This window comes from Centruroides vittatus, unplaced genomic scaffold, assembly GCF_030686945.1.
Source record: "Centruroides vittatus isolate TY-2023 unplaced genomic scaffold, ASM3068694v2 contig_481, whole genome shotgun sequence".
Classification (NCBI taxonomy): domain Eukaryota; kingdom Metazoa; phylum Arthropoda; class Arachnida; order Scorpiones; family Buthidae; genus Centruroides; species Centruroides vittatus.
The window spans coordinates 244,829-270,991 of NW_027122271.1; the positions used below are offsets into that span (position 1 = coordinate 244,829).

The 26,163-nt window shown below is 28.3% G+C and overlaps 2 protein-coding genes across 3 annotated transcripts in view; one reads left to right on the forward strand and one right to left on the reverse strand.

The window, feature by feature from the left end:
- Positions 1-1,951: 1,951 nt before the first annotated feature.
- Positions 1,952-14,918, forward strand: LOC136977871 (matrix-remodeling-associated protein 7-like). The gene is made up of 3 exons (XM_067273460.1): positions 1,952-2,228; positions 8,609-8,784; positions 14,313-14,918. The coding sequence occupies exons 1-3, from the start codon at positions 2,106-2,108 to the stop codon at positions 14,422-14,424; spliced, it is 411 nt and encodes a 136-aa protein (XP_067129561.1). The 5' UTR covers positions 1,952-2,105; the 3' UTR covers positions 14,425-14,918.
- A 2,028-nt stretch (positions 14,919-16,946) lies between these two features.
- Positions 16,947-26,163, reverse strand: part of LOC136977878 (mitotic spindle assembly checkpoint protein MAD1-like) — a 46,419-nt gene continuing 37,202 nt past the window's right edge. The window contains exons 13-16 of one of the 2 annotated variants that reach the window (XM_067273468.1): positions 24,506-24,599; positions 24,207-24,423; positions 23,675-23,865; positions 16,947-17,201 (exon numbers count right to left, since the gene is read on the reverse strand). In XM_067273468.1, the coding sequence (XP_067129569.1) occupies positions 17,037-17,201; positions 23,675-23,865; positions 24,207-24,423; positions 24,506-24,599 (667 nt within the window). In that variant the 3' untranslated portion in view covers positions 16,947-17,036. Of the gene's footprint in view, positions 17,202-23,674; positions 23,866-24,201; positions 24,424-24,486; positions 24,600-26,163 lie in introns of those variants that run through there. The other variant, XM_067273469.1, reaches the window with a different exon arrangement.

Consider the following 26,163-nt stretch of genomic DNA (forward strand, 5'->3'; position numbering starts at 1 on the left):
ACGCGTGGCCGGGTCAACTAGTACAAAATATAAAATACCGTTTCCATAAAGGATGCGGCTCTCGTGTATAGGCTTTTTTTTTTTTTTTTTTAACTCTTTCCGCCCTGTGGGCACTAAGAGGGCTTCTTTTAGTAGGCCCATTATGAGTTCGGCCAGGCCCACAATGGGGCGACCGGTGGCGAGGGACGGGGCCGACATATCCGAACGGACCACCCCCCGAAAAATTCCTGGGGATTATTCGACCCGTTCGATTCGATCCGGGTCCCCCAGAGCGGTAGGCTGCCACCTTGACCGCTCGGCCATCCGGCCGTCTTCGTGTATAGGCTTACCCCTGTACAGTACATCATACTTTTTGTTTAACAATAGAGTCGTGCCGGTCATCTATGTAAAATTTTTTACGATAGGAGCCATATATCACACACTACTAACTTGAAGCGGAGAGCATATATATTTTTTTAAATTAAATAAATTTAAAATATGATTAAAAATTGCAGCCCCTCATCGTAACGACGTCACAATAAATAATTGCTCGTTTTTATCATAAAAAAATTTCATGGATGACGAAATAAAAATATGTTATTAATGGAAAATTTGTTCTAGCGAATCGCGTTTGTTCATCGAGTACCGAGAGACATTTTTCCAGGATTTGTGTTCGAATACCGAATTGTTCGAGTACTGAGACACCGCTGTATTTCGTTCGTCATTTTATGGACGATTGCTTACCTACAGTTGAAAATGTTTAATAATACTTACCTAAAATTTTTAAATAAACTTACTAATTACGAAAATTAATCTATAAGAAAACACAGCGACAATCTTAAGGGTTAAAGTCTGAAAGCAACGACAAGGACACCTGGTTCATAGGAAAGTTAAGACAAGGAAGAAAAAATTTGCACTATCGCTTTTCATTAAAGTAAACCTGACGAAAAACACAAAATAATTTCAAAATTTCAATATTCTAAACTCCTTGGGCAAATTTGAGACAACACGCGTGCTTAATTGAATAATAATAACAATAAAAACTATCGAATAACGAAGTTTACACTTAAAAATTGTGAAATTCTGTACGGAAGATTTCCAAAACTGTGTTAGAGCGAAACCGGAAGTCGTGTTATACAGGGATATCCCCAATTTTCAAACAGTGTTGAAGCGAAACCGTGTTGTAGGAGGGATACCTGTATACACTGTATAAGCAAAATACAAAGCGATATAATAAGTTATCCACTTACATATAGCCCATTCAAAAAAGATTTTAACATTTTAGATTTTGCATTTCACTATATTTATAAAATCGTATCTTTAAAATTATATATTTGAATTATTTCATAAATACCCCTATTATATTTTTATTATTTTCTTTCGACTCTTTCTGTCCCGTGAGTGGTAAGGGGTCTTTTATCCAGGCCCACAATGGGACGATCCGGACATATCCGTGAAATATTTCCGGGGTTCTTCGCCCGAATCACCCAAAGCGACAAGCTGATGTCTTGATTTGTCTATCTCGGCTGCTTTAATAGCGACATCGAGCTTATAACCCGATAATTCGGCAGTTCGTTTGGCTTTAATAATCAGGTTTATGAAAAAAAACTTCATACTCGTTTGTATCCTTGCCCAATTTGCACAACCTGGCATGGGCATGGTTAATTATACTTTCTATTTGCAAAATTTCCTCGACCTTTTCATTTTTATTTTGTGTTCTTTTAAGAAATTTGCGGGATTTCCAGGGTCAAAAAACCCTAATCCAGATCGACAGGCCCTTATTCTTTCGGTCATACGACCACAATAACAAAGAAATGCGGCCTTTAATATAATGTAGACAACATCGTAAATACCTCAATATTATAAAATGGTAATTATAACTCTACGTTAAATTAATTTATTTTTAAAAACGGTAAACAATACCATTGCTGTGACGTAACTATCGAAAAAAAAACATTTCGGTTTCAACCAGTAGAGGTCGTTGGAATCGAATCGAGGTACGACGGTAATGTGGAGAGACCGCTGCGCTGGGGATCTCAGGAAGTAAACAGTGGCCTAGAAGACGTAATTTTCACTTCTTATCTAATAAATTGGGCATGCAGATGATTCACCGATAACTTTCCCCCATGGTGGACGTAGGTCTTGCCATATTATACGACTCGCTTACCTCTTACTATCTGGTGTCTGTGTTGACAACTGTCGCTGCTCTATTAGGTACTTACTGGTTATGTCGAAAAAAGAACGTACAGGTGAGTTGTAAACATCATCACCTTCGCTCCAGCATCCTGTATATTGTTACTGTTCTTGTATAATTTCACACATAAAATGCTAATTTAATACTTGGTCGTTTATTGAAAAAATAATTGATTAAATTGTCAGATAAAACTTTACAACTTTGATGATTGATTAACCATTCTCTTACTTTCCAGTTGCTATGGCAAATTATATTTAACAGTTGCTGCTTCTATTTAACGAATTTAACAGAAATCCATACATTATTTCTCTACAATATCTAGTTTTTTTTTTTTTTTGGTCAACACTTTAAACAATATAAGAAATAATAAATGCTAATTAACTGCCTGTTTTTATTTAAATAAAGCTGCTAGAAATTATGGAATAATTAAAAATTATATGAAGTCGTTTGAAAAATTCTTCGGAAGCTACCATTAAGGATGTCATACGCGTCGTAAAATATTTTTTGAAATTCGAATTTACCCGTATATAGATTTTTAGTTACTTTAAATATAATGGAAAATTGATTATTAAGTTTAGAATTTGAAACTTCGGTTGTGATTTGTATATCTGAGTAATGAATGACAAAATATCCGCATTTCGTATAGTCGACGTAAATATCTAAAGTAAAGTACCGAGAGGTCTGGAAGTCTGTTTAGATATTAAACGATTTAAAAGTGCATTTTCTGTCCAATGTCCATTAATGAGTGGAAAATGTGATGAAATCGACTGGATGTCGATCGGTGCCATAGACAAAACCCGGCCGGCGACGTCGTCAGCTGTTTCATCTATTGTTTATATTCATTTGATGATAATGTATCAAATAATATTTGAATGCATTTATTTATAAATTGGTAGTTCGACTTGTAAACGAGTTAGAGTTTTGGGATTGTCTGCGGTGGCTAAATAAATGTTAAATCCACATTTGCTAAATTGCTTGTATAAATATCGAACCAAGAAAAAGAAAGAACTTTTTTAAAATTAAATAAATATAAATTCTATTATTTGTTATTTTGACTTTTATTTTATTATTTTTTTACTTGTTTGGCATATTTTTTTGCTTCGTTATAAATTAATTTCTGTGGAAAGTAAGAAAAAATGTTTATCAAAAACTTTTCTACTTGAACTCTTTAAGCCACATTAATGTCAACTTTTTTAAATCTTCAATAATTTTGAAAATATGAGTGTATCTCTCTTCCTTAATTTTACAGACAGACTCTTTCTCTTATAAGCAAAAGTAATCAAGAATTCATTTCATCAAATACATTTCAATAGGCATTTTAAATGTTTAACTGCACAACATCGGAATGTAAATAAAACTTACGACTCACCCGGTGTGAATAACGTTTAAGTGACGAATGTTTTCGTTACCCATTCTGGGCACTACTTCAGGCATTTTAAAGTGCCTATAATAATTTGAATGATTTTTAAAAAATTACACATAACAATAATATAAAAAAAACATCCTAAAATTGTTTAAATCAGAACATTTTCAGACCATATCATCCAATCCCTAGCAATTTCTTTTACACTTGTTTGTTCTATGTTCTGAAGAACATTAAAATTTCGTTCTTTTATAACATACGGCAAAAACTAAATGCTTCATTAACATTTTTAAACTATGGTTGAAACAGCTGATTTCTAAATATGTTACTGAAGAAAAAGCATATTGTGTTTTTTTTTTTTTTTTTTTTTTTTGTAATATGGAATAAGTATAACTTAAAATTTCTGAGGCTAAGTGGTAAGACCTGAAGAAGGTTTGAGTTTTATCTAAATGTTTAATACAACAAATATATCAAGTAAAAAAAAGAAGTCAACTGTAATTGACATTAAAATATATAATATTCAACCTGTCATTTCTAACTAAATAAAAACAAAGTATTGTTTTCTAAATAATGAAATGAAATCTCAAAGATATTAAAAGCAGGATTTTCATTATGCTTTTAATATCTTTGATATTTCATTTCAAAAGTAAATGCTTATTATATTCCTACAGTTTATTGCTTTATTGATTCAAAGTACTCGATTAATAAATATTACATTAAGAAATAAGTCAACTAAATTTATTTTTCCAGCTTCCTTGACACGTATGGTTCTCTTCATTTTTGACGATCGAGACAAAAAATTCCACTAAACCGTTGTCTTGATCCCAAAAAAGCAGAGAACTATACATGCTAAGAAATAAGTTTGAGCATTCTAAAAATAAATAAAATTTAGAATTAATGATGACGTATATTAAAAATATATAAAAGGGAAGAATATCACTATCTTTTAATACTTAAATGACAACAATAATCTCATTATTTAAAACTAAATTTAGGCTGAAGAAGATTAAGCAAAATGCAAAACTTCAGCCCAATAATATCAATGAGTAACTAGTTTTTGTTATTTTTTTAAAAATAATTTTAGTGTGTTTGTAATTTCATTTAAGAGATATTTGTTCATATTCTAGGAAATAAATGCATACTGCTATTGCTTAACTGTTTGATAAGAGGTGAAGGGTCTGGTTGTTCTTTGACTCTCTTGAAATTTATCAGTAACAGTTCAGTGAAATTAATTTAAAAAATTCTTACTAATTAAATAAAATTAGCATATACTTTGCAAAACATCACAGCTTTAATTGATAAAAGATGTTAACTTTAAACTACATAAGACAACTTGATGTACTTTTTTTTACATGAATGTATAATTTGAGACTTTGGAATCATGATTACATGTACATTGAAATTTGATTCAAATCTATAAATATCTTTATTTTAATTTCATGATCAAATTATGTAGTAATTAGATAACATTATCCAAACCAAGAAAAGTTTTAAAAAGTTAACTGATAATAAGTTATACGGTAGTTTTATTCGATATCTGAACATTATAATTATTATTTTTCATCCATAAATAGGATTTTTATGTAATGATTAAATAACTATGTTATATTTTATGTATTAATAAAAAAAATTTCTTAACTAAGCTTAAGTTTAAGGAAATAATTAGATAATTTTTTTTTAAAAACTAAAAATATTATTTATGGCTATAGTGATAATGAACATGTTTTTAATATTGATTAAAAATGAATTCCTATAGACTGAAATTTATAATATGAACCAAATAAATTAATCAAGAAATATGAAGTAATAACAACAATTTACAAAGAAAATATTTTCCAGAATTAAATGATATATTGTGAAATTTTATAATTATTAAAAAAAGCTTTTTTGACAGAAATAGTATAAATTCATATAACTAAATAATATTTGTTAAATGAGAAGTGACTGTACAAATGAACAATCATAACTGGTTCCAACAATCTTGCTATTGATGGAATTTTGTTAATTGAATATGACTCGGATATGTCATGAATATTCTGCAATTTGAGATCATAAAAACTTTTAATGTTACTTTATTTATATCACAGTATTATATTGTATTATAATAATAACTAGCAAATGAGCCAGGCATTGCTCGGGCAAAAAATAACAACAAACATTAAGATTGTTCGATTTTTTGTACTTCTAACGCTTCTATTATATTATATTATAGTATTTGATTTATATAACTACAAATGTTATCTAATGTAAGGGTTTATCATACCAAGTGAACAATATAGAATAACCTTTGTAGTTATATAAATCATATACTATATATGGTTTTCGTTTTAATATTTATTATATTAAAAAGTTTGGTTATTTTAGCCTACCATTGTCATATTTATCATGATACTAGAATGGTACGAAATGGCACAATTTCATTGGTTAAGTAGACACCAATTGAAAATGTGGTATGTTAAATTTTTTCACTACCTCTAAGAATGTTACCTCTGAGAAACAGTTCCATTCATATCCGAATATCAAATGGTCATCTGACAGCAAATCAAATTTCACAAAAAACAGACCAAATATTTAAACTCGGCACCCTCGAAAACCACTTGAATCATATTTTGTGCAGGCTGGGAACCTCATATTTTGGATTTTCCTATTCGAATGTCACCATATCACTCGGTTCAATAGGAAGAAAGGAATGTTGCAGAAGGGGGTTGAAGTAATTCGAGCAAAAGTAGTTGTTGACCTCCCAGAAGAGAGGATGGTCAACAACTTCTAATTAATACTGATCTACTGTTAATATTTGAAAAGTGATCCGTGTTAGACAGGTTGTGATGGCCTCACGTGTGATCGAGTTGCTAATTTTAATGTCCGAAAGACTTCATATGACTTGTTTAAATAAAAAAAAATCTTGTAAAACTGTGAGAATAATTGCTTTTATGCTATACCTATGCAAAAACACCTTATCTCACCAAGAAATATTTATTAACAGTAACGAATGTTTTCAACCTTTAACCAACATTTTTTATCTATTTTATTATTTTGTTATTTTAAATTGTATATATACTGTATATATTACTGTAATTTATTTTTTGGTTCCAAATACAAATTCTTTGGAATAAGAGCTATTTTAAATGTGTTCTTAACTGTATAAAGTATGTTGGAAGCATGTTCTTGTAAATATTATGTTTATAGAAAAATTATTGGGCTGCAATTTGAAAAAACTGTAGACCTATAAATTTTGACTGTTGTTCATCTGTATGTCTGCTGTCTGTCCATCCTCAATCTTGAAAAAGGAGTTAGGTATGTAAAAGTTGAGACCAGATATAGGAAGCTTAGGGGCAGGAGACCCAGATTAACTATATAGGAACTTCAGGTTTAGAATGGATGTCATGTTACTTTGATTCAAAATTTTCCCCTGAACAAAGTTAGATAGATGATTGGCATGACACTATTGCTAACAGGGAAAGTATGATGTACAGGGGCAAAATCATCACTAAAATTGAGAAAATTATGACAAAAAGTTGCAGGCCAATGTCACAATAAATAATTGCGCAATAGAATTAGTTTGGTTTATTTAGTTACTGCAATATGACACGTGAGCGATCTGCCAGGGGAATGCATCCCAGGAAAACTTTTATGGAAAGCTGGACCCTATTTAAGTGAAGAAAACTCCACGTGGCCAGCCCATTTGCCATGCCCGAACCCACGACTAACCAACTACCAGAGTTTCGTGGTTTTATGCACTCAGCTACTGGAGGGCACTTATTAAAATTAAAAATGTATCATTCAGAAATGAAAAATTAGATGTGGAAAATTAAATACTTATAGATTTTTCACAGGATAACACTTTTGATTGCACGCAGGCAAGTGCCATATACTACCTGTCGCAGTAATTATATAGAGTGTCTGTTTTGTGCTATACCATTGTCACAGTAATTAAGTGAATATGTATTTTTTTAAATTATATCCTTTTTTTTATAAGCATTATATTTAATTTATTATTTTGTTAAATTTTTTGCTAATAGATGGTGCTACGTGTAAATCAGCAAATCTAATGTAGATAGAAATGAATTGATTTGCAGAAATCCAATAGATATTTTGGGGTGAGATGTATGACATTATCTAATTTAGGGGGTATATAAATGTAACTGCCAAGTTTTGCAGCAGTTGCTCAAACAGCCTAGGAATGTATAGCAAACAAACATTTTCATTTATATATATATATGTATATAGATTATAGGAAAGAATAATTAAATTATTTCTCTCTATAAAATACATTACATATTCCAATAGCTTCATTACCCATCCCCAGTTTTAACTACTGTTTCTTTAATGTATCTAGATGCTGGAAAAATTTGGCTGATGACAGAATGTACTTGCTTTTAAATGTAATATTCTTAATTTACTTACAAAGAAATTTTTCCCCATCATAAATGATATAGTAACAACTTAAGCAGTTCAAATAAATCTTTCATAAGAACCATTTTAGTCAAAATTATCAACATTATTATAAAAAGTAAAAATAATCCATAAGAAGAACATGCCAAAATTGTTAAGCTGGATTGAAATATTTCACAAAAACATTACTTCATTCTGTAGTCCAGTGTTACATCTAGTAGAAGACAGAGTAGGATAATATCAAAATCATTCAGTGAAAAATATTATAAATACTTAAGACTTCAAAAAATTTAAAAGAGCCAATGGGATTGGTCAAATTTCTAATTCTTTTTTAATTTAAAACTCTAAAAAAAACTTTAGATTATAATCCAAGTAAAAAACTACTCTTTAAATCCGATTTCAAGTGACCCACTGATGAGGCATTGCGAAATGCATTTGGGAAATAAAATTAAAAAGTTCATGAAAGTATAGCATCTTTTCGTTATTTATTGTCTAATTAACTCACTCGAAATCAGATTTAAAGAGTAGATTATAATCTAAAAAAAACTTTAGTTTTTTACTTTGAGTTTTAAATTAAAAAAGAATTACTTAAGACTTCATTTTATTTTAGAAATTCTCATTTAATGACTATTTGAATGAAATAAGTATATCAATTAGTATAAATTTATTTATTTAAATAGCAACCAGCAAGTACAAAACCAACAGAAGAAAGTATAAAAAACAAAAATCTGATACCAGAAGTAAATGATGAGATAATTGATAAAGAATCATCCAAAGAGGTAAACAAACCTGCACGCATTGCTGAAATGGTTATCAATGCTGGCTTGACAGAACAACAGAAACAAGAAGAAAAAGAGTAAATATAATTTTAAAATATTTAAATTAACAAATCTTTACTTTCTTTCAGATTATGTTTATTTTCTTTTAAATTTTATTATTAACTTAAGAAAATGATTTCAGTGATTAAAAATATAAAATTTATTAAGATTCATAAATACTTTTCAAGTTTATATCACCCCAGAAGAGCTAGATCAAAAATAATATCCAAATGTCAGAATATTTTAAATAAAGTACTTGGAAATTATTTTACTAAATGTTTAAATCTTATTTAATAAAATAAAATTAAGGGGGGGGGCGCTCCAGGCGTTTAATCATGAGGGTGCGAATTAAGTCGGAGCTTTTTTGGTGTGAAAGAAAGAAACTTTTGTCGATAAATTTGTGGTTAAATCAGGTATATTTATTAATAATTATACGGATAAAGCTGATAATGGCTGGGATAGAACAAAACCCAGGTCCATTGTCACATTCTCCGCCAAAGAGAGGACGACCGCCATTGACTAGAAGTACAAGTACAGTTAAGATGTCTAAAGCAGCTTGTGTGGATACAATGCTCCGTAGACAACATACATCATCCAAGGAGAAGGAAGGGACGGAAATAACACATGAAAATGAGAGAGAAAAGGAAAAGGAGTCTATGTTGGAAATCTATGGTGAAGTGAGGGAGAGAGATGATAATCCGATAACAACCAGCATAGAACAACTGTCAAAACTTGTACAAGCTTCTCATAAATCCATAACTGAACAAATTCTGGAACTTAAATCCGAAATAAGTTTAATTCACCAGGAGTTAAAGGAATTCAAAACAAAGTTTGGCCTGTTGGAGCAGAAAGTAAATCAACTTGAGGCGATGGTTCCTGACCTTGACAGAAAAATGGAAGCCCAGCAATATATGGTAAATAACACTTTAAATATAATTAAGCAAGCTAACTTAATGTTATTCGGATACCCAATAGAAGAAAGTACAATTATAAAAGAAAGCCTAGTTAAATTTATTCAGAAGACCTTAAAAATAACAGACTTTAAATTAGAAGAAATTAAAGACATTTATATAATTAAAAAGGAAAAACCTACTATTCTAAAAATTTCTTTAACTAATGTTCAAAGGAAGAACCAAATAATATCTTATTTTTATAATTATAAAAAAGTTTCATTGGAAGAGCCATATAATAATTTGCGCATGTCATCTGACTTTACCCAAGAAACAAGAGATCGTAGAGCCAAAATTCTTCCATATTATATAGAGGCTAAGAAAAAAGGTGTCCAGATTTTACTAAGAAATGACTATATCATTTATAAAAACATGAAAATTACATATAGTTTTACAAATAACTGCCTAGTGGATGCTAAAACTTTTTTAGATGTAAATTTCAATTACTAAATTTACCCAATAATACTAATGTTTTTAATAATAATAGCAGTAAGTGCGATAAATCTAAAATGGAATATATGAAAGAGTCTGGAATTAGAATACTCACTTGGAATGTCCAAGGATTCAGAAATAAGTTTTCTTCAACTTATTTAAAAAAGATGATGGAGAAGTATGATATAATAGGTATAGAAGAAACTTGGGTTAATAAATTAACCACAAACGACATACAAATTTTACAGACTTTTGATTACATAATGGTCCCTGCTTTAAAAAATCCTGGTGTAGGCAGGCCTAAAGGTGGAATTATGTTAATAATGAATAAAACTTTGGGGAGCTTGATTTACTCTTATACAAGTTCATATTTAATATTTTCTTTGATCAAATTGGAAACAAAAAAACTTAGTAATTTCGCCGAAAGATATCTGGCAATAATAGTCAATTATATTCCGCCTTATGAAACGCTTCAAAGTCCTTATCAAGAAATTGAAAAGATTTTATCGAACTGGTTACATTTTACTCCATTATGGCTAATTATAGGCGATTTTAACGCCAGAATTGGAAATCTCAACGATTCATATTATAAAGGAAATAACCGAATAATTTACAATATAAGAAGTAGCTCTGACACAGGAAGTAATAAAAAAGGAAACTTGTTACTTAAACTTGCCAAAAGTCACGATTTATACATACTAAATGGTCGTACTATAGAGGATTATCCTGGCAGACATACCTTTTTGTCTCCAAGAGGAGCATCGGTCATAGATTATATAATATGTTCAGAATTTATATTGGACCATTGTATTGAATTTAAGGTGTTAGATAACGACCAATCCGATCACTTCCCTTTACAACTAATTATAGGAGAAGACCTGCCTAACCTATTATTGTGCGAAAAGAAAAATATAAAAGAGAACTTACAAGAGATGAAATGTAGATTTAACATTAGAAAATACGAAAGTGAAATAGGAGAAAGAATCAAACTAATCCATAGAGTACAGATTGGAGAAATATACAATTCTTTAATAAAAATTTTTAAAGACTATATTATAGAACCGAATTGTCATAAAACTAAAAACTTAAATAAGAAGAAATATAAATTTAAGCAAGAATGGTTTGATATGGAGTGTTATAGAGCAAAGAGAAAAAAAGAACATGCATTGGTATTATTTCGTAAACATCGATTAAGAGAACAACTAAAGGAATATATAGATTCAAGAAAAGGATATAATAATCTTATAAAGGCGAAGAAAAAGAAATATTTTAATACGATTAATCAAAAATTACTTACTGAGAAAAACAATAATTTTTTCTGGTCAACAGTTAAAAAATATCGACCGAGGATAAAGGAGGAAAAGCAAGTGTTTGTTGGATTTGAAAAATGGTTTGAATTTTTTGGAAAAAGGAAGGCAAATAATATAAATAATACTCTAGAATCAGGACAGGATACAATGAACAGAAATGAGGGTGTATTGGATTCGCCAATTCAGGCTCTAGAAATAGTAAACATTATTAAAAAATTAAAAGAAACTACTGCTGTGGGACCTGATTCCATTCCAAATAGTTTTTTAAAAAGATTACCATTTGATACGGCTGAATTGTTAGCACTTAGTTTTAATTATATGTATGAAAACAGTATTTACCCTGAGTCATGGTGCTCGTCATATTTCCGAATGATATTTAAAAAAGGCGATGAATTAAATCCTAGCAACTACAGACCTATCGCAATTCTCTCTTCATTAAGGAAGATTTTTACATCAATCTTGGCGACAAGATTTATTCAATGGTTGGAAGCAAATTCCCTGATTTCAGACTCCCAATTTGCATTTACTAAAAAGAGTGGAACAGAAACAGCATTATTTACATTAATCTCAATCATTCAAATCCATTTATCCAGAAAAAGACACAAATTATATACAGTTTATTTGGACCTAGAAAAGGCTTTTGACTCGGTTTCAATAGGAACATTATGTGATAAACTAAAAAATCATGGTGCAGATACTTTGTTTATTAAGGCTATAAAGTTTTTATTTGGTCATTACTCCGTTACAATTAAATGTGGAAAAAATGTATACCCACCATTTGATATTTATGGTGGTCTTCTGCAGGGTGATCCACTGTCGCCTCACTTATTCAATTTTATGATTTACGACATTAATGGGCAATTTAATAAAGAAGAGGATGGGATTTTGATAGAGAATCAGCTAATTCATTCAATTCAATATGCAGACGACATTGTGTTAATTTCGAACACTAAAATGGGTCTACAGAGAAAAATTAATTTAATGCAGAAATACTTCTTACAACTAGGTTTAAAAATTAATCCAAACAAAACGTATGTTCAGATATTCCGAAGGGGTGGAAGACTGTCTAGACAAGATTATAATTTTTACCTTTTAAATGAGAAACTAAAAGTAGTCGAGGAGATTTCGTACCTGGGAATTAGTTTATCTTCAACATTATCTTTTGAAGCTCATGCGCAATATATATGGAACAAAGCACACAAATTAATTAATAACCTTATTCACTTATTAATTAAAATAAGAATAAACTCTATACAGAAACAAATGCAGCTCTTTTCAACAATAGTCATAAACTCAATATGTTATGGCTTTCCAATATGGGGCATGGACTGGATATCCCGACTGGAAAAAATTCAATTATTATACATAAGGAAAATATATGGCTTAGACAGAGCTGTACCCGGATATGCGATCCGGCATGATACAAATCGATTACAACTAGAGTCTTATTTGGTAGTAAGAATTCTAAAATTCTATAAGAGATTGACAAATAGTCATAATATTTGGATAGATATTATATTAAAAAAACTTAAGAGTCTAACTGAGACAAAGGAAAATTACGTAAATAATTGGTATAATAAATTTTGTCGAATGTTGGCAAAATATGGAATATCACCTATACTATTTAATAATACGGAAGCAGATTGGAATTTTGGGTACTCCATTCTAATAGAAAACATGTTTAATAACTCAATCCAGCAAGAAATGGATAAACTACAGAACTCTAAATTTCATCCCTGGTATATTGATAATCTAATTTTCCCTCCTTCGTCTGTTTATTTGCATTTTCCCATTCCATTCGCGATGAAAAGATTTTACATGCAACTCCGACTGAATAGTTTTTATGTAATAGTTAATCAGAATTATCTGAATATTAAAAACAATTTGTGTAACTTATGTAAAGAACAAATCTCGATTTATCATATAATTTGTGTATGTAAGGAATGTACAGAGATCAGAAATCAATTTGGTATTACTGTCCTGTCTAACAGTAAATCAATCACGAAATTCTATAACAACTTATTTCAAATAAGTGCAACAGTGTTAATTAGGCTATATAACTTTTTCAATAAATATATTAAAATGTCTGAGAATGTAAGTAAAAACATAGAAAGCGAATCATAGAGTTAATTGATATAAATTGTAACTTAGAAATAATACAAAATTGTACAGCCATATTTATTATTGTTCCGCTTTTCTATGATTTCCCCCTTGTAACGGGAATTTCCCATAATACGCTAATAAAGATTAATAATAATAATTCAAAAATAAAATTAAGAAATTTATTTTAGTGTCCTTCAAATTAAAGCAAGATTATTAATTTTAAAAAGTTTTAAAATATGTTATAGTAACAATATGAATTAAAAACTGTGCGTATTCTTGTCTTAGTTTTACCGTATATAATCCAGTTAATATTCACACTTTTTAACAATTTATCTGAAATGAAATAACTTAGTCATTGATTTATCAGTAAAACTGTCATGCAAGAAATTATGTATTTTTTCAAATTAATTTTATCCACTGAATATGTATATGAATAATGATAAAACTAAGGCTTTGAAAGAATAAATTGCAACTGAAAACTAAAAAATGTTTAAAATTGTTTATAAATTCAGCAATTACAACAGAGAGATATATTTTCTAAATGTTGTTCATTAGCTATGTACCAGTACATGATATCTAAAATGTAATAATGTAAGATTCAGTATCTCAACTAAATTATTAATAAATTTCATTTAATTGCTGTATTATAGTAAAGACTTTTTTTAAGCATTTCGTAGACTTAATATTTTATATCAAGATTATTTGTTGAATGTTTTCTGAAGAAATAAATTTTTAAAGGATTTATATAAAGTGTGTTTTAAATTTTTATAGGGTGCAAAAGCAGCAGCTGTCTGAAATTTTCCGTCTCATGCAAGAACAAGCTGATAAATTTGGAGTCACAACAATGTCAGATGTAGAAGAACAGATGAAATTATACCGCTAAAATTAATTGTGATGCTTTTAGTCTATTTAAAAAAATTGTTAATTATGACAGGGTATAAAATAAAGAATATTTCAGATTCACAATATTAAGATTCCATGTTTTCATTGGAAATATTTTACTTCGTCAAAAATTTTAAAAAATCCGATTTATTACAAAATGAAAATTTAATTTACAATACAAAATAATAATATGATTTCTTATATAAAATATTTACTTTTCATATGATGATCTGTAAATGCTTCTTAATTATGTAATTTTTGTAAAAAAATCTCACTGATTAAAATCTTAAGCAACATGATTGCTTAAAAAAACCTGCAGAATATCTAGTTTATTTTTTATTACAAACAATGCTTAATTTACAATACAATTAAGCATTGTTTTTATATTGTCTACTTGGACCTTGTTTATAAATAGGACTTATTATACTGGTGTAGTTTCTGCTTAGCAAAGAGAGGAAGTCTTTTTACAGGTGAAAATAAAGATATTTTGTTTTACCTTTTGACTCATTTTCTGTGTTTCAGACCCATAAGTCCCTCTTCATCAAGTTTACAACATTCTATAACAATTGTATAAAAAATGTTTAAACAATGATTCCTGACAATATTTGAGATGAGATAAAAATTACATCATCTTCGCTAACCGATATTAATACAACACTAATACTGACATAAAGCATCCAAAAAACAGATTGTGACATAATTACCATAATGTTTTATCATTTTATACAGGCATAAATTAGAAAACAATTAAAAATTAAGTTTGTACAAAATGTTAAACAAAATCAGTTAGTCAAAAATTCTTTACTGTCTTTTCATAATATCTTTTTCACTGTTACTTCTGTTTTAAATACTTTTCTACTCATAATGAATTTAACTGTTCCATGACATGACTGGTGGATTTCTCTTCCTAAATTATCATTAATTCTATTATGTTGTTTTTTATATACTGTATATCTTGGCAGATAAGACAAGGTATAAATTTTCATCGAAGTTTTATAGTTTTAGCATATATCTGTCCTATAAGACGACCCTCAAACTATCAATGGCCTATGAATTTAGTTTAGATCAGTGATCATCATCTGAATAATAATACTGTATAGCGTATATGGAATTATGTCCTATTTGTAACTTTTTGAATAAACAAATGTTATTTTCTTGCACTGCCTTGAGATTGTTGCAAACATTCGCACTGCTTCGGCATTCAGGTAATGACCTTGACTATTCACAAAAACATCGTATGGGCTATTCCATTTTGTGCACATACCCTACACTCTACTATTAAATAATTACGGTTGTCCGTTTTTTTTTTTTTATAATGACTTTAATTTATATAAATTTTAATCTATTTTTTTGTATCTGTCCTATAAGACGACCCCGAATTTTGGGAGCCTTTTTTTATGATTCAACTATCGTCTTATCTGCTGAGATATATGGTATGTTCAAATAATTGTCTTTACATGTAATACATGTTCCTCTGGGTATTCCTTCGGAGTAAATTATTTTCAGTTTGAATAATAATAATTTTCTATTATTATCATACATAAATTAATTATCCATAGATATAAAAAGCATGTATCCAAATATAACTATAAACATTATATAACTATTAATAATAATATGAAATTCTTCAACATTTTTAAAACTATATCTTGATATATTTAATAAATACAATTTATTTTTCAAAAATTTCTCCAAATTGTAGTATATATAACAGGTGGGCAAGCAAGAGTTCAGTGGGAGCCGAAACGTAGGTCTTGCAAAATGCATGAGAACCGCAGTTCTGTACTGTCGTGGAGGATAGTATGGTAAGGCGCGTGATTTTATTATATAATATAAATATAATATAAAACAAATATTGAATTTTTTTAATAAACATATTTTCATGAAATTGTAAAAATAATAATAAAAAACAGAAATTAACACTTTCAGCAAGAGCCGCATGTAACTCAAAAAGAGCCGCATTTGCCCATGTCTGATATATAATATTTAACATCTATTAAAGGTCTATACTTAACTGGATCTTCATGTGTCTTTACCTGAATATTGAATTTAGGTATTCTATTATCTTCTGTTTCTATTTTCTTAATACCTTCTTGTGTTATTATTTGCTGGTTTTTAATATATTTGTAATTCTTTATCCAATAATGTTGACAAATCTTTTGTTGGCTCTTATTTAATTTCTTATAGTTTCCTTCTAATAATTCTTTTATCACTTTAAATATAAGTAATATTTAAACGTGTAAAAACATTCTTATCAGAAAATAACTTAGAATTGTTTCGAGGAGATAAAATAATTGTTATAGAATGTTCTTGTCAACCTGCTGAAGAGGGGCTTACAGGTGAAAATAAAGATATTTTGTTTTACATTTTGACTAAAATTTCCTCTTTTCTAATCAGAAACTACACCAGTATAATAAGTCCTATTTATAAACAAGGTCCAAGTAGACAACATAAAAGCAAAAAAAGTAAAACATTAAAGACATAGAAAAATGCTAATATTAAATTCTTTTTACATCTTTTTTATTTCATAAAAAAAAATGTATACTTATTTTAATATAAAAATAATTAAAATTGGAAATGCATTGGTATTCAATAATATTTAGTATTAACTACTTATCCACAAGCAACAGCAAAAGTCTGACGATTGAACAGATCAAGTGTTAAGGAGCTCAAAAATGCGGGAATGCAGTCATGTTGCTTTAAATATAAATCAATCATTTCAGAAAGAGTTGCTGAATATGAAGTTTCTAATAATTTTGCAACACCACCTGATTCATACTGGAAAAAAAAAAAGAATATATATTTTGAGAATAGCACATAAATTGATTAAATTGAAATTTTTTATTTTGAAAAACTAATTTAAATTAAAAATTTTTAGCATTTAATTATCTTAATAATATATTAAAGTAGAATTTTACTAATATTTAAATGCTGAACATTCAAAATAATGAAAGAAATAATTCATTGTCAAACACCTATTTATTGATAGCAAAATAATTTAGATAAATAATATTTTTTCACATTTAAATTTGTAATTATTATAGAAAGTGTGCTCATTTTATATTTTCTTGGCAGTTTACTTTATAGAAAATCACTATTTACTGCTTTTACAAATAAAAATCATTACTAATATTGTAAATTTTTTCAATATGCTGTATCAAGAAATGGTTATGTAAAATAATACACACAATTCAAGTGAAATGCACACACTTGAAAACAATAAATAATCATTACAGATATTTTGATTCCTTTTTCTTTCATATTTGAATTACAGAGAATCATAGACCATAATGAAATCCCATCTTATTTACATTCACTTTTTCATTATATTTCAACTAACTGTTCAATTAAATTACAATAATCTGGTAATTAGATTGTAATATCTAACACACTAAAATATGGTACAACCTTTAATACCACCACCTTTTTGCACAAGTAAGTACAAAAAAGGAGGAGCTATTACAAGTTGATAATACAGTAAAACCTGTGTAAACCAGAATTGTTCCATAGCAAATTTTTTGTTTTGGCAGGTTTCTGTTTTGAACAGGTTTTAGTATTTTTTCCCCATCTATAAACCGTACCAGATAAATGTCAAAGTTATGTTCATTTTTATAGTTTAAAAAAATTTATTATTAGATTTAATCCAAATTAATCCAGTGATTCTAACTGAAGATGGGAGTATTTAAATGTCTTTAAGATGTACTACACATTCAAATACTTCTCAGCCATAATCTTTGAGTTCACACAACAGTGAACAAGTGAGCCAATTCCAGTACCAAGAATTAGTGTCTTGCTCTGTCACTGAAAATTCTAATTACAGAGACCAAGCTATTCTGTCATCTAGACTTCTCAAGGAATTTTAATACTCTATAGAGATTACTGGTGATTAATTAATTGTTAACATAAATGTTAATTAATTTTTCTTGAATACTTGGTGCTAGTTAGTTACTAATTACACCATACAAAGCAAATCAACAGCACTATGTTACCTTATTATTACTGTTTTCAATGAAATACATTAGTTGCTTGTTTAGAAAACTTGATTCTTGAAAGTTTTTGAGTCCTAAAAGTATTTGATTCTGCCCTGGTTAATTCTAACAGATCAATATTAACAGAGAGCTTGTATCCATATATTCTCTTGTCAAGTGACCTTCATTTGACAAGGGAATATAATGTTCTGAAAAGGTAAAAAATTATTCTCAGAATAGAGCTTGCCCCGCACTGCTGCGACTGTTATACCTGGAGGCAAACTTTTTCATCTACAAGTGGAATCTTAATTTTTTCACTTTATTTAGGTTAAGTTACATTCATTGTATCCAAAAGCCCTTCTGTTTCCACATTAGACAATTTTCCAGCTTATAATAAAATTTAACAAAGAAAATTGCTCCATTTTGAGTTTTCTTTCCATTTAGGCAAGTTTCCATTTTATTAAGATTTTGCTTTAGACAGGTTTTACTGTATAAAGAATTTTCAAACTCTGAAATATTATTTCATTGAATATTCATGAAATCTTCAATTAAAAGTTTTTTAATTATAAATATTTTGATCTGCATTAATTAATATTCCTGAAATATCTGATTGTTTGCATTTTTTTCCATGTTTATCTCTTGTTTCATTTGAGCATTAACATTACAAATGATCTTTAGAATTAAACAGAAATATTTGTTATAATCTGTATATAGTTTATACTGTGCAGTGAAATTACTCTTAATGTAGATAACATTATCACTTTTATTCATATTCTGTTAGTTTCAGTATATGAAAAGTTATCATATAATGCATTCTATATTTGTAAGTACAAATCAATTAAAAATTATCAAGTGAAAACAGATAATGAAACACATACAAAATAACTCATACTCAATATTTAAACTTTTTCAGTCTTTGCTACAAATTTAAAAAAAAAAATATGAAAGAATAATTATTTATGAGAAAAGATATTTCATGAAAAGTTTAATGTTATTTATTATAATTTTACAATATTTTAATTATTTATAAATACATTTAACTGGCAGAAGAACTTCAAATTTTGCACTCTCCGTGCAAATACAGCAATATAGATCTTCCTGTGAATTGCTAACCTCTTTAGTGCCTTACTGAATACTGATATTACCTATTTCCAATATTTTATACTTTAATTTATGATTGTATATTTTGTTCCCCAGTCTTTTGTCCCCTTTTTCATAAAATGGGCCCCAGTTGACTTGGACCCCTACATAGTTGTACACAGTTGCATAGTCTGCATCTATGGTAGTTCTGCTATTATATTTAACAGTTTTTAATAAATAAAATTTACCTATACAAATTATTTTGTTACTTTAATTTTAAAACAGATGTATTTTTATCATATGAAATATGAAGTGTATCTAGCAATATGTATGTTTACCAAAAATAACATGTTCATAATAATAAAGATATAATAACTACAGCAATGCATTTTAGTTCAAGTTCTGTAATATATATATAAATATATATTGCAGAACTTGAACTAAAATGCATTGCTTAGTTATTATATATAGAGTATATACTCTATTATATATTACATATATACACATATATAGAGTATATACTCTATTATATATTACATATATACACATATATAGAGTAAATAAATTTTAAGCTAGAAATACTTAAATATATACTAATTGCAGTTTGTTTATTATGTATAATTGTTATTAATCACTAACAATTATACTGTTATGACAAAAATTATTTTAATATTTTCCCTTCATTTAAATACATCAACTATGGTTTAAAAAAAAATATATCACATATAATGAATGTCTAAGAATATTCTATGCCAGGGGTGAGCAACCTTTTTAATCAACGGGCCAATTTAAATTTTAAAATTTTTTGGCGGGCCGCACATAAAGTAACACTTATTAATAATAAACATTAGAATAAAAAAATATAAAATTTAAAAAAAGTAAAGATTTCATATACAAATTTTAATGCAAAATAAAAACAAACAAGAAAAGAACAGAAAAACGAATTTACTTGAAATTTTTAATGAGAAATTTGGCACTGTTTTTTCGATACAAGCTGATCAATATCAGCCGGAATTGATGAGGTAGCTACACGTACGCAGCTTTCTAATCGTGCATCACTCAGTCTTGACCGGTGGTCATTTTTGATTAATTTCATGGTTGAAAATAATTGTTCGCAAACATACGTACTTCCGAACAGAGACATCATTTGCTTTGCATTTTTCATCAAAAGCGGAAATTTCTCAGGGCTCACATAAGATTTATAAAAATTTTCGATGTTTACTGAGAAAAATACATTTTTTAAATCGGTATTATTCTGCATGTCAATCACTTCCATTTGAAAGTCTTCGGGAACTGTATCCACATCGATATTAAATGGCGAGGAAAACATTTTCATGGAAACCGCTGTCTTCTCAGCTTTGAACATTTGGAATCGTAATTGAAATTCGTTGATTAAAATGTCTATATATTGTGTGTATTTTTGAGAAGTAGTAACATTTTCTTTTTCTAAATGTGGAAAGTGAGACACATTATTCTGCAAAAGATGCTGTTTCCACAATTTTAATTTGTGCTCAAAACCCTGAATTTTATCATACAAATTGTGAATAAACTGTCCTTTGCCTTGAAGTTCCACATTAAGATCATTGAGATGCTGAGTCATGTCGATAAGAAACCCAAAATCGCACATCCATCCTTTATTACCAAAATGAGGAAAGTCATATCCCTTCATATCCAAGAACAATTGTATTTCGCTTTTTAAGTTGTATACTCTTTTTAGCATTGCACCTCTACTAAGCCAACGTACTTCGGTATTAAAAACCACGTCGCCATATTCAGTTTCTAAATCTTTCAGGAATTCTTTAAATTCACAGTGATTTAAAGCGCGACTTTATAAAATTGATTAGTTTAATTATTGGTACTGTGACATTTGGCAAACTCAATCTTTTCACGCACAAATTTTCCTGGTGAATTATGCAGTGGTTAACGAATATTTCCCTTCCTGTGACCTTCTTAATGTCTTGAAATAGCCTTCCCGATACTCCTACCTCCATGCTTGACATTGCTCGTGCTCCATCTGTCGATATACCAATAATCTTTTCTAATAAAATTGAAAAATTTTCCAACACAGACTTTAGTTCGTTGTACAGGTCTTTGCCGGTTGTAGTCCCTTGCATTGGAATCAGTAAACACAATTCTTCGGTAATATTAAATTTGGTGTCAATACCATGTAAAAATATAGCCAGTTGTGCTGTATCGCTAATATCACAACTCTCATCAAGTGCCAAAGAACAGTATTCGAATTTTGCAATGTGTTCACGAAGCGTTGTTGCTATGTTCTCGGTCAAGTCTTCAATTCTCCTTGCAATGGTGAATCTTGATAAACTAATGTTTGAAATAATATTTATTTTATCAGGAAATGCTATTTCTGCAACAGCAGTCAGACATTCTTTTATCATCTCTCCATCCACAAAGGGTTTCATTTTTTTTGCCCGTATTTGACTGACAACAAAACTAGCCTTTACTGCCGTATTTGATAAAATAGCTTGATTTTTAAAAATAGCCTGTTGATTTCCCAAGTTTTTTCTCCATTTGATTAAACTTATCTATCCGGAGTTGTCCTGTTAAATTTTTATATTGTTGTTCATGTTTTGTATCGCAATGCCTTTTTATGTTATATTCTTTTAATGTCGACACAGTCTCTGAGCATATTAAGCATACAGCTCTATCTTTGACGAAAGTAAAAAAATAATCAAATTTCCACTTTTCTTGGAAATGCCTGTGCTCATCCGCAACCTTCCGTTTTTTTGTTTGCTTTTCCAACATGCTATTATGGATTAAAAATTTGAAAGTTAAAAAAATTTGTAGGAAAACTTAATTTTGAATAAAAAAAACTCTAATATTACCTTTTTGACAATAATATTGCACTCACGCCTTTCAAGAAACACAAGAATTGTTAAAATTGCTAGTTAACAGCTTACCAGTCTGACTGATTGTGTGACAGAAGCAAACACAAACAAGCACAGATGCGGCGCGTTCGTATTGCATGTTTGAACAAGTCGCCGACAAGTGAGTAACTCGTCACAAAAAATTGTTTCGGTTTAGTATGTACTACCATTTTATTATAATTAATTTTATAACAATATATTGATGGGAGAAAGTCGATAAAATAAATTCAATTTTAGAAATGCTTGGCGGGCCGCATAAACATGTTTAACGGGCTGCGTGTTGCTCATCCTTGTTCTATGCCATCAATCCAATATTATTTGTTTTTATTGTTAGAGTTTATGGAAGCATTTTTTTCATTTTACTAGATCGTGACTTTGTGTTTGACAAATTTTAATGGAAATTCTTATTTGGGATAACATTGGCATTTATTTTTATTAATCTAAGACAATAAGAAATTATAATTCTTCTGTTCAATAAAATTTATAAGCTTTAAATTACGTCATAAATTATATTTAATCAAAAATATTTTTAAAATATGTACACTTCATTCCAAGAAATTTGAACTTCTAATTTGTTCAAACCGTTCAGAAACTTGACAACTTTGTGAAACTTGAAAAATGAATTTTTTCGTTCTAAAATTATTGTTTCAACACATTTGTTCAAATTTTTGTTTTATTTTAATTGAAAGGTACTATAATAAATAATTTTCATTAATTCTACTTTATTTAAATTAGTATAAAACATTTTTTTGATGCGTTGAATTAAGTACTGTAACTCATCAACTTATTTTCTTTTTCAGTTAAAAAAAATTATATTTTTAGTAATAAAATTTAATTTCCACATGCTTTCCAATAATTATAAAACAGTTCATATAATATTTTTGGAATTATAAATTATTTTATATGTACTTAAGTACTAAGTAGTGAGGTTGAGGCCAAAGTTTTAAATGCAAAAACATGTACGTCGGACGTTGAGCGCCGCTTTCCTGTAAGCCTAGAAGTTTGACAATGGCATTTGGAATGTCGAGCATGATTCCCAAACACCATTGTCAAATTTCTAGGCTTTCAGGAAAGCGGCGCTGAATGTCCGACGTACACGTTTTCATGTTCAAAACTTCGGCCTCAACCTTGCTAGTAATTATGTAATATCTATGACAAGTGTATTCAATGTTATTCATCATATTTCTTTAAGAAACAATAATTCAAAACATTTAACTTTTAAATTATTTTTAGTTATGAATTATCAGAACTATGTATCTAATATATCTGTAAAAAAATACAATTAACTTAAAATTAAAAATAATAAATCTCACCCTACCTCAAACATTAAATAATCATCAGGAGACTCTGCATACAAATGAGATAACTTATATTTATTTTTCACAACCATATCTATTCTATATCCCAAGAGGACATAACACAATTCTCTAAATTCTATGCCAGTTTTACGAACTCCTTCCATTAACCTTTTTTGACAAGCTTTTGCAGTAGCTAGTTTCTTTTTCAAACCTATTTGATATATTTATTTATTTATTTTTAAAAAAGAATCAGATCAGATTAAATTTATCTTTTAAACGTGTTACCCAGTTAATAAATATGTAGTTTAAGACAGCATAGAAAGAAAGAAAGACATTTTATAGAATGAAATAATTTATTAAAAATAACAATTAAATTTCAGAAAACAAGAATTGTTTAACAAGTTTGTAATGTTATAACAAAATAAATACATAAATATGTAATCTTTAAGAGAGACAAAAATTATCAGAAAATTTTAGTATTCCACATTTTAACATAAAGATTTAATATTTGTAGAAAAGGATAAGTTATACGAAAGGAATCAAATCACATACTCTCTACTGTGCTTGAATCATGTTCTTGAATATGCTGTTGAATCTTCAATGTGACATTTTGTGCGTCTGCTCCCGATTCTTCTAGTATTTTAATACGAGCACGAAGTTGTTCATTCTCTTCTTTCAATTGTTTTATCTGGGCAAATTTTTGCTGAATCACCAGTTGTTGTGGATTTTGTTTGAAATGAACTATTTTAAAATTTGAATTATCAGTTTCCTAAAAAATATTTATGAAAATATTGTAAAAAAAAATTTTCATTTGTAAAGACGTATAAATTACACTTTCAAATAAATCTCACTTCTTGTTTTAATTCATTATTTAATTTCTCTTCTAATTCTAGTTTTTCTTTCTCCAGTTGTTGTATTTTCAGTTGTTGATCTGCCAATGATTTTCTGCAAAAAAATATAAATAAATAATAACTATTATGTATTATAATTAACAAAAACTTAAAAGTTTAATGTTATTTGATGAAATATGAAATGATGTAATTTTTAAAATGTAAACATATTTGTCTCTGTCTGTTATCTTAGAACTATTAAACTTTAATAAATAAAAAATGAAAACATGTAGGCCAATTTAATTGAAATTAAGAATATTAATATTAACAACTTTTTGAACATTGAGCATTAAAGTTCTCATATCAATACCATTTAGTTCACTCTTAAAACACATAAATACTAGTGGTAATTCTTGTGTGATATTGATATTTAAAATATATTCAAATATTAAACTCAAATGTCTAAGTAGACTGAATAGATGGAGGAAAATAAAAAAGAATAGAAACTACTTTAAAAATACCGAAAACTTTGGATGCTAGCTTTGACATGTGAGCCGTTGATTTTGAAAGTGGGGCAAGTCCATTTTGTGAAAAAAAAAAATAGTTAAAGCTAATTTTTATTACAAATGAACATAAAATTTATGTTTTTAATCAATTCACAATAAATATGTTTTAATATCAGTATAAATTTGTTCCTAGTAATTTATATTGTCAACGATATTTATTGTTTTGATTCTGAAAGTGAAGCAAGTCCACTCTAAAGAAAAATATAAAAAGATATGATGGATTTATTACCCTATGTACTACCCATTCATTATGAATACTTTAAAAATCTGCACCATCTAAACTAAGAAATATAATTATATGCATGCAACTTATTACTGAATATTTTTTAAAATTTTATCCACATTTTCCTATAAAATTAAATTTATTTTTTTGTTTTATTGTAGCTTTTCAAAAGAAGTATGAAATGTTGAAATAAAATAAATAAGTAAATAAATAAAATATTCACTTCTTTGTTATTATAATTACATTCCATTCAAAAAAAATCAATGTTTTCAACGAATCATTGCTTTTGAAAGTGAGGCAAGTCCATCGGCGCATACCAAAACCACGATTTTTTCACCTAACATGGATAACCATTACTGCATATTAAATTTACATGAAATAAGACCAAAAAAATATAAAATAAGTCTATTACTGTTTACGAATATTTTTAAATCCATTCAAATGCAAACCATTAAATATCTAGCAATAATATAAAATGGACTTGCCCCACTTTCAAAATCAACAACTCATATAATTAGTAGATAAATTATCATTTTACAATTTGTATTCCAATATTAAATAAAGTAAGTTTTTGAACTTAGTTAAAAATAAATTTGCTAAATTATAAAATTATTAATACAAAAGTCTATTTTTTATTAATCAGTAATAAATATATTAAAAGAATATTAATTAAAATATCATTTTGGTTAGTTAGTTAGTTAGTTAGTTAGTTAGTTCTAGTTTTTTGGCACAAGAGCCAAACAGGCTATGCTGCGCCATGACAAATGGTAAAATTAAACAAAGCTAAATATATATATCACAAGGCGTCAATACAACACAAAAACACAAACAAACAGAACAACACAAATATAAATATATAATAAATAAATAAATAAATTAGTTAACTTAAA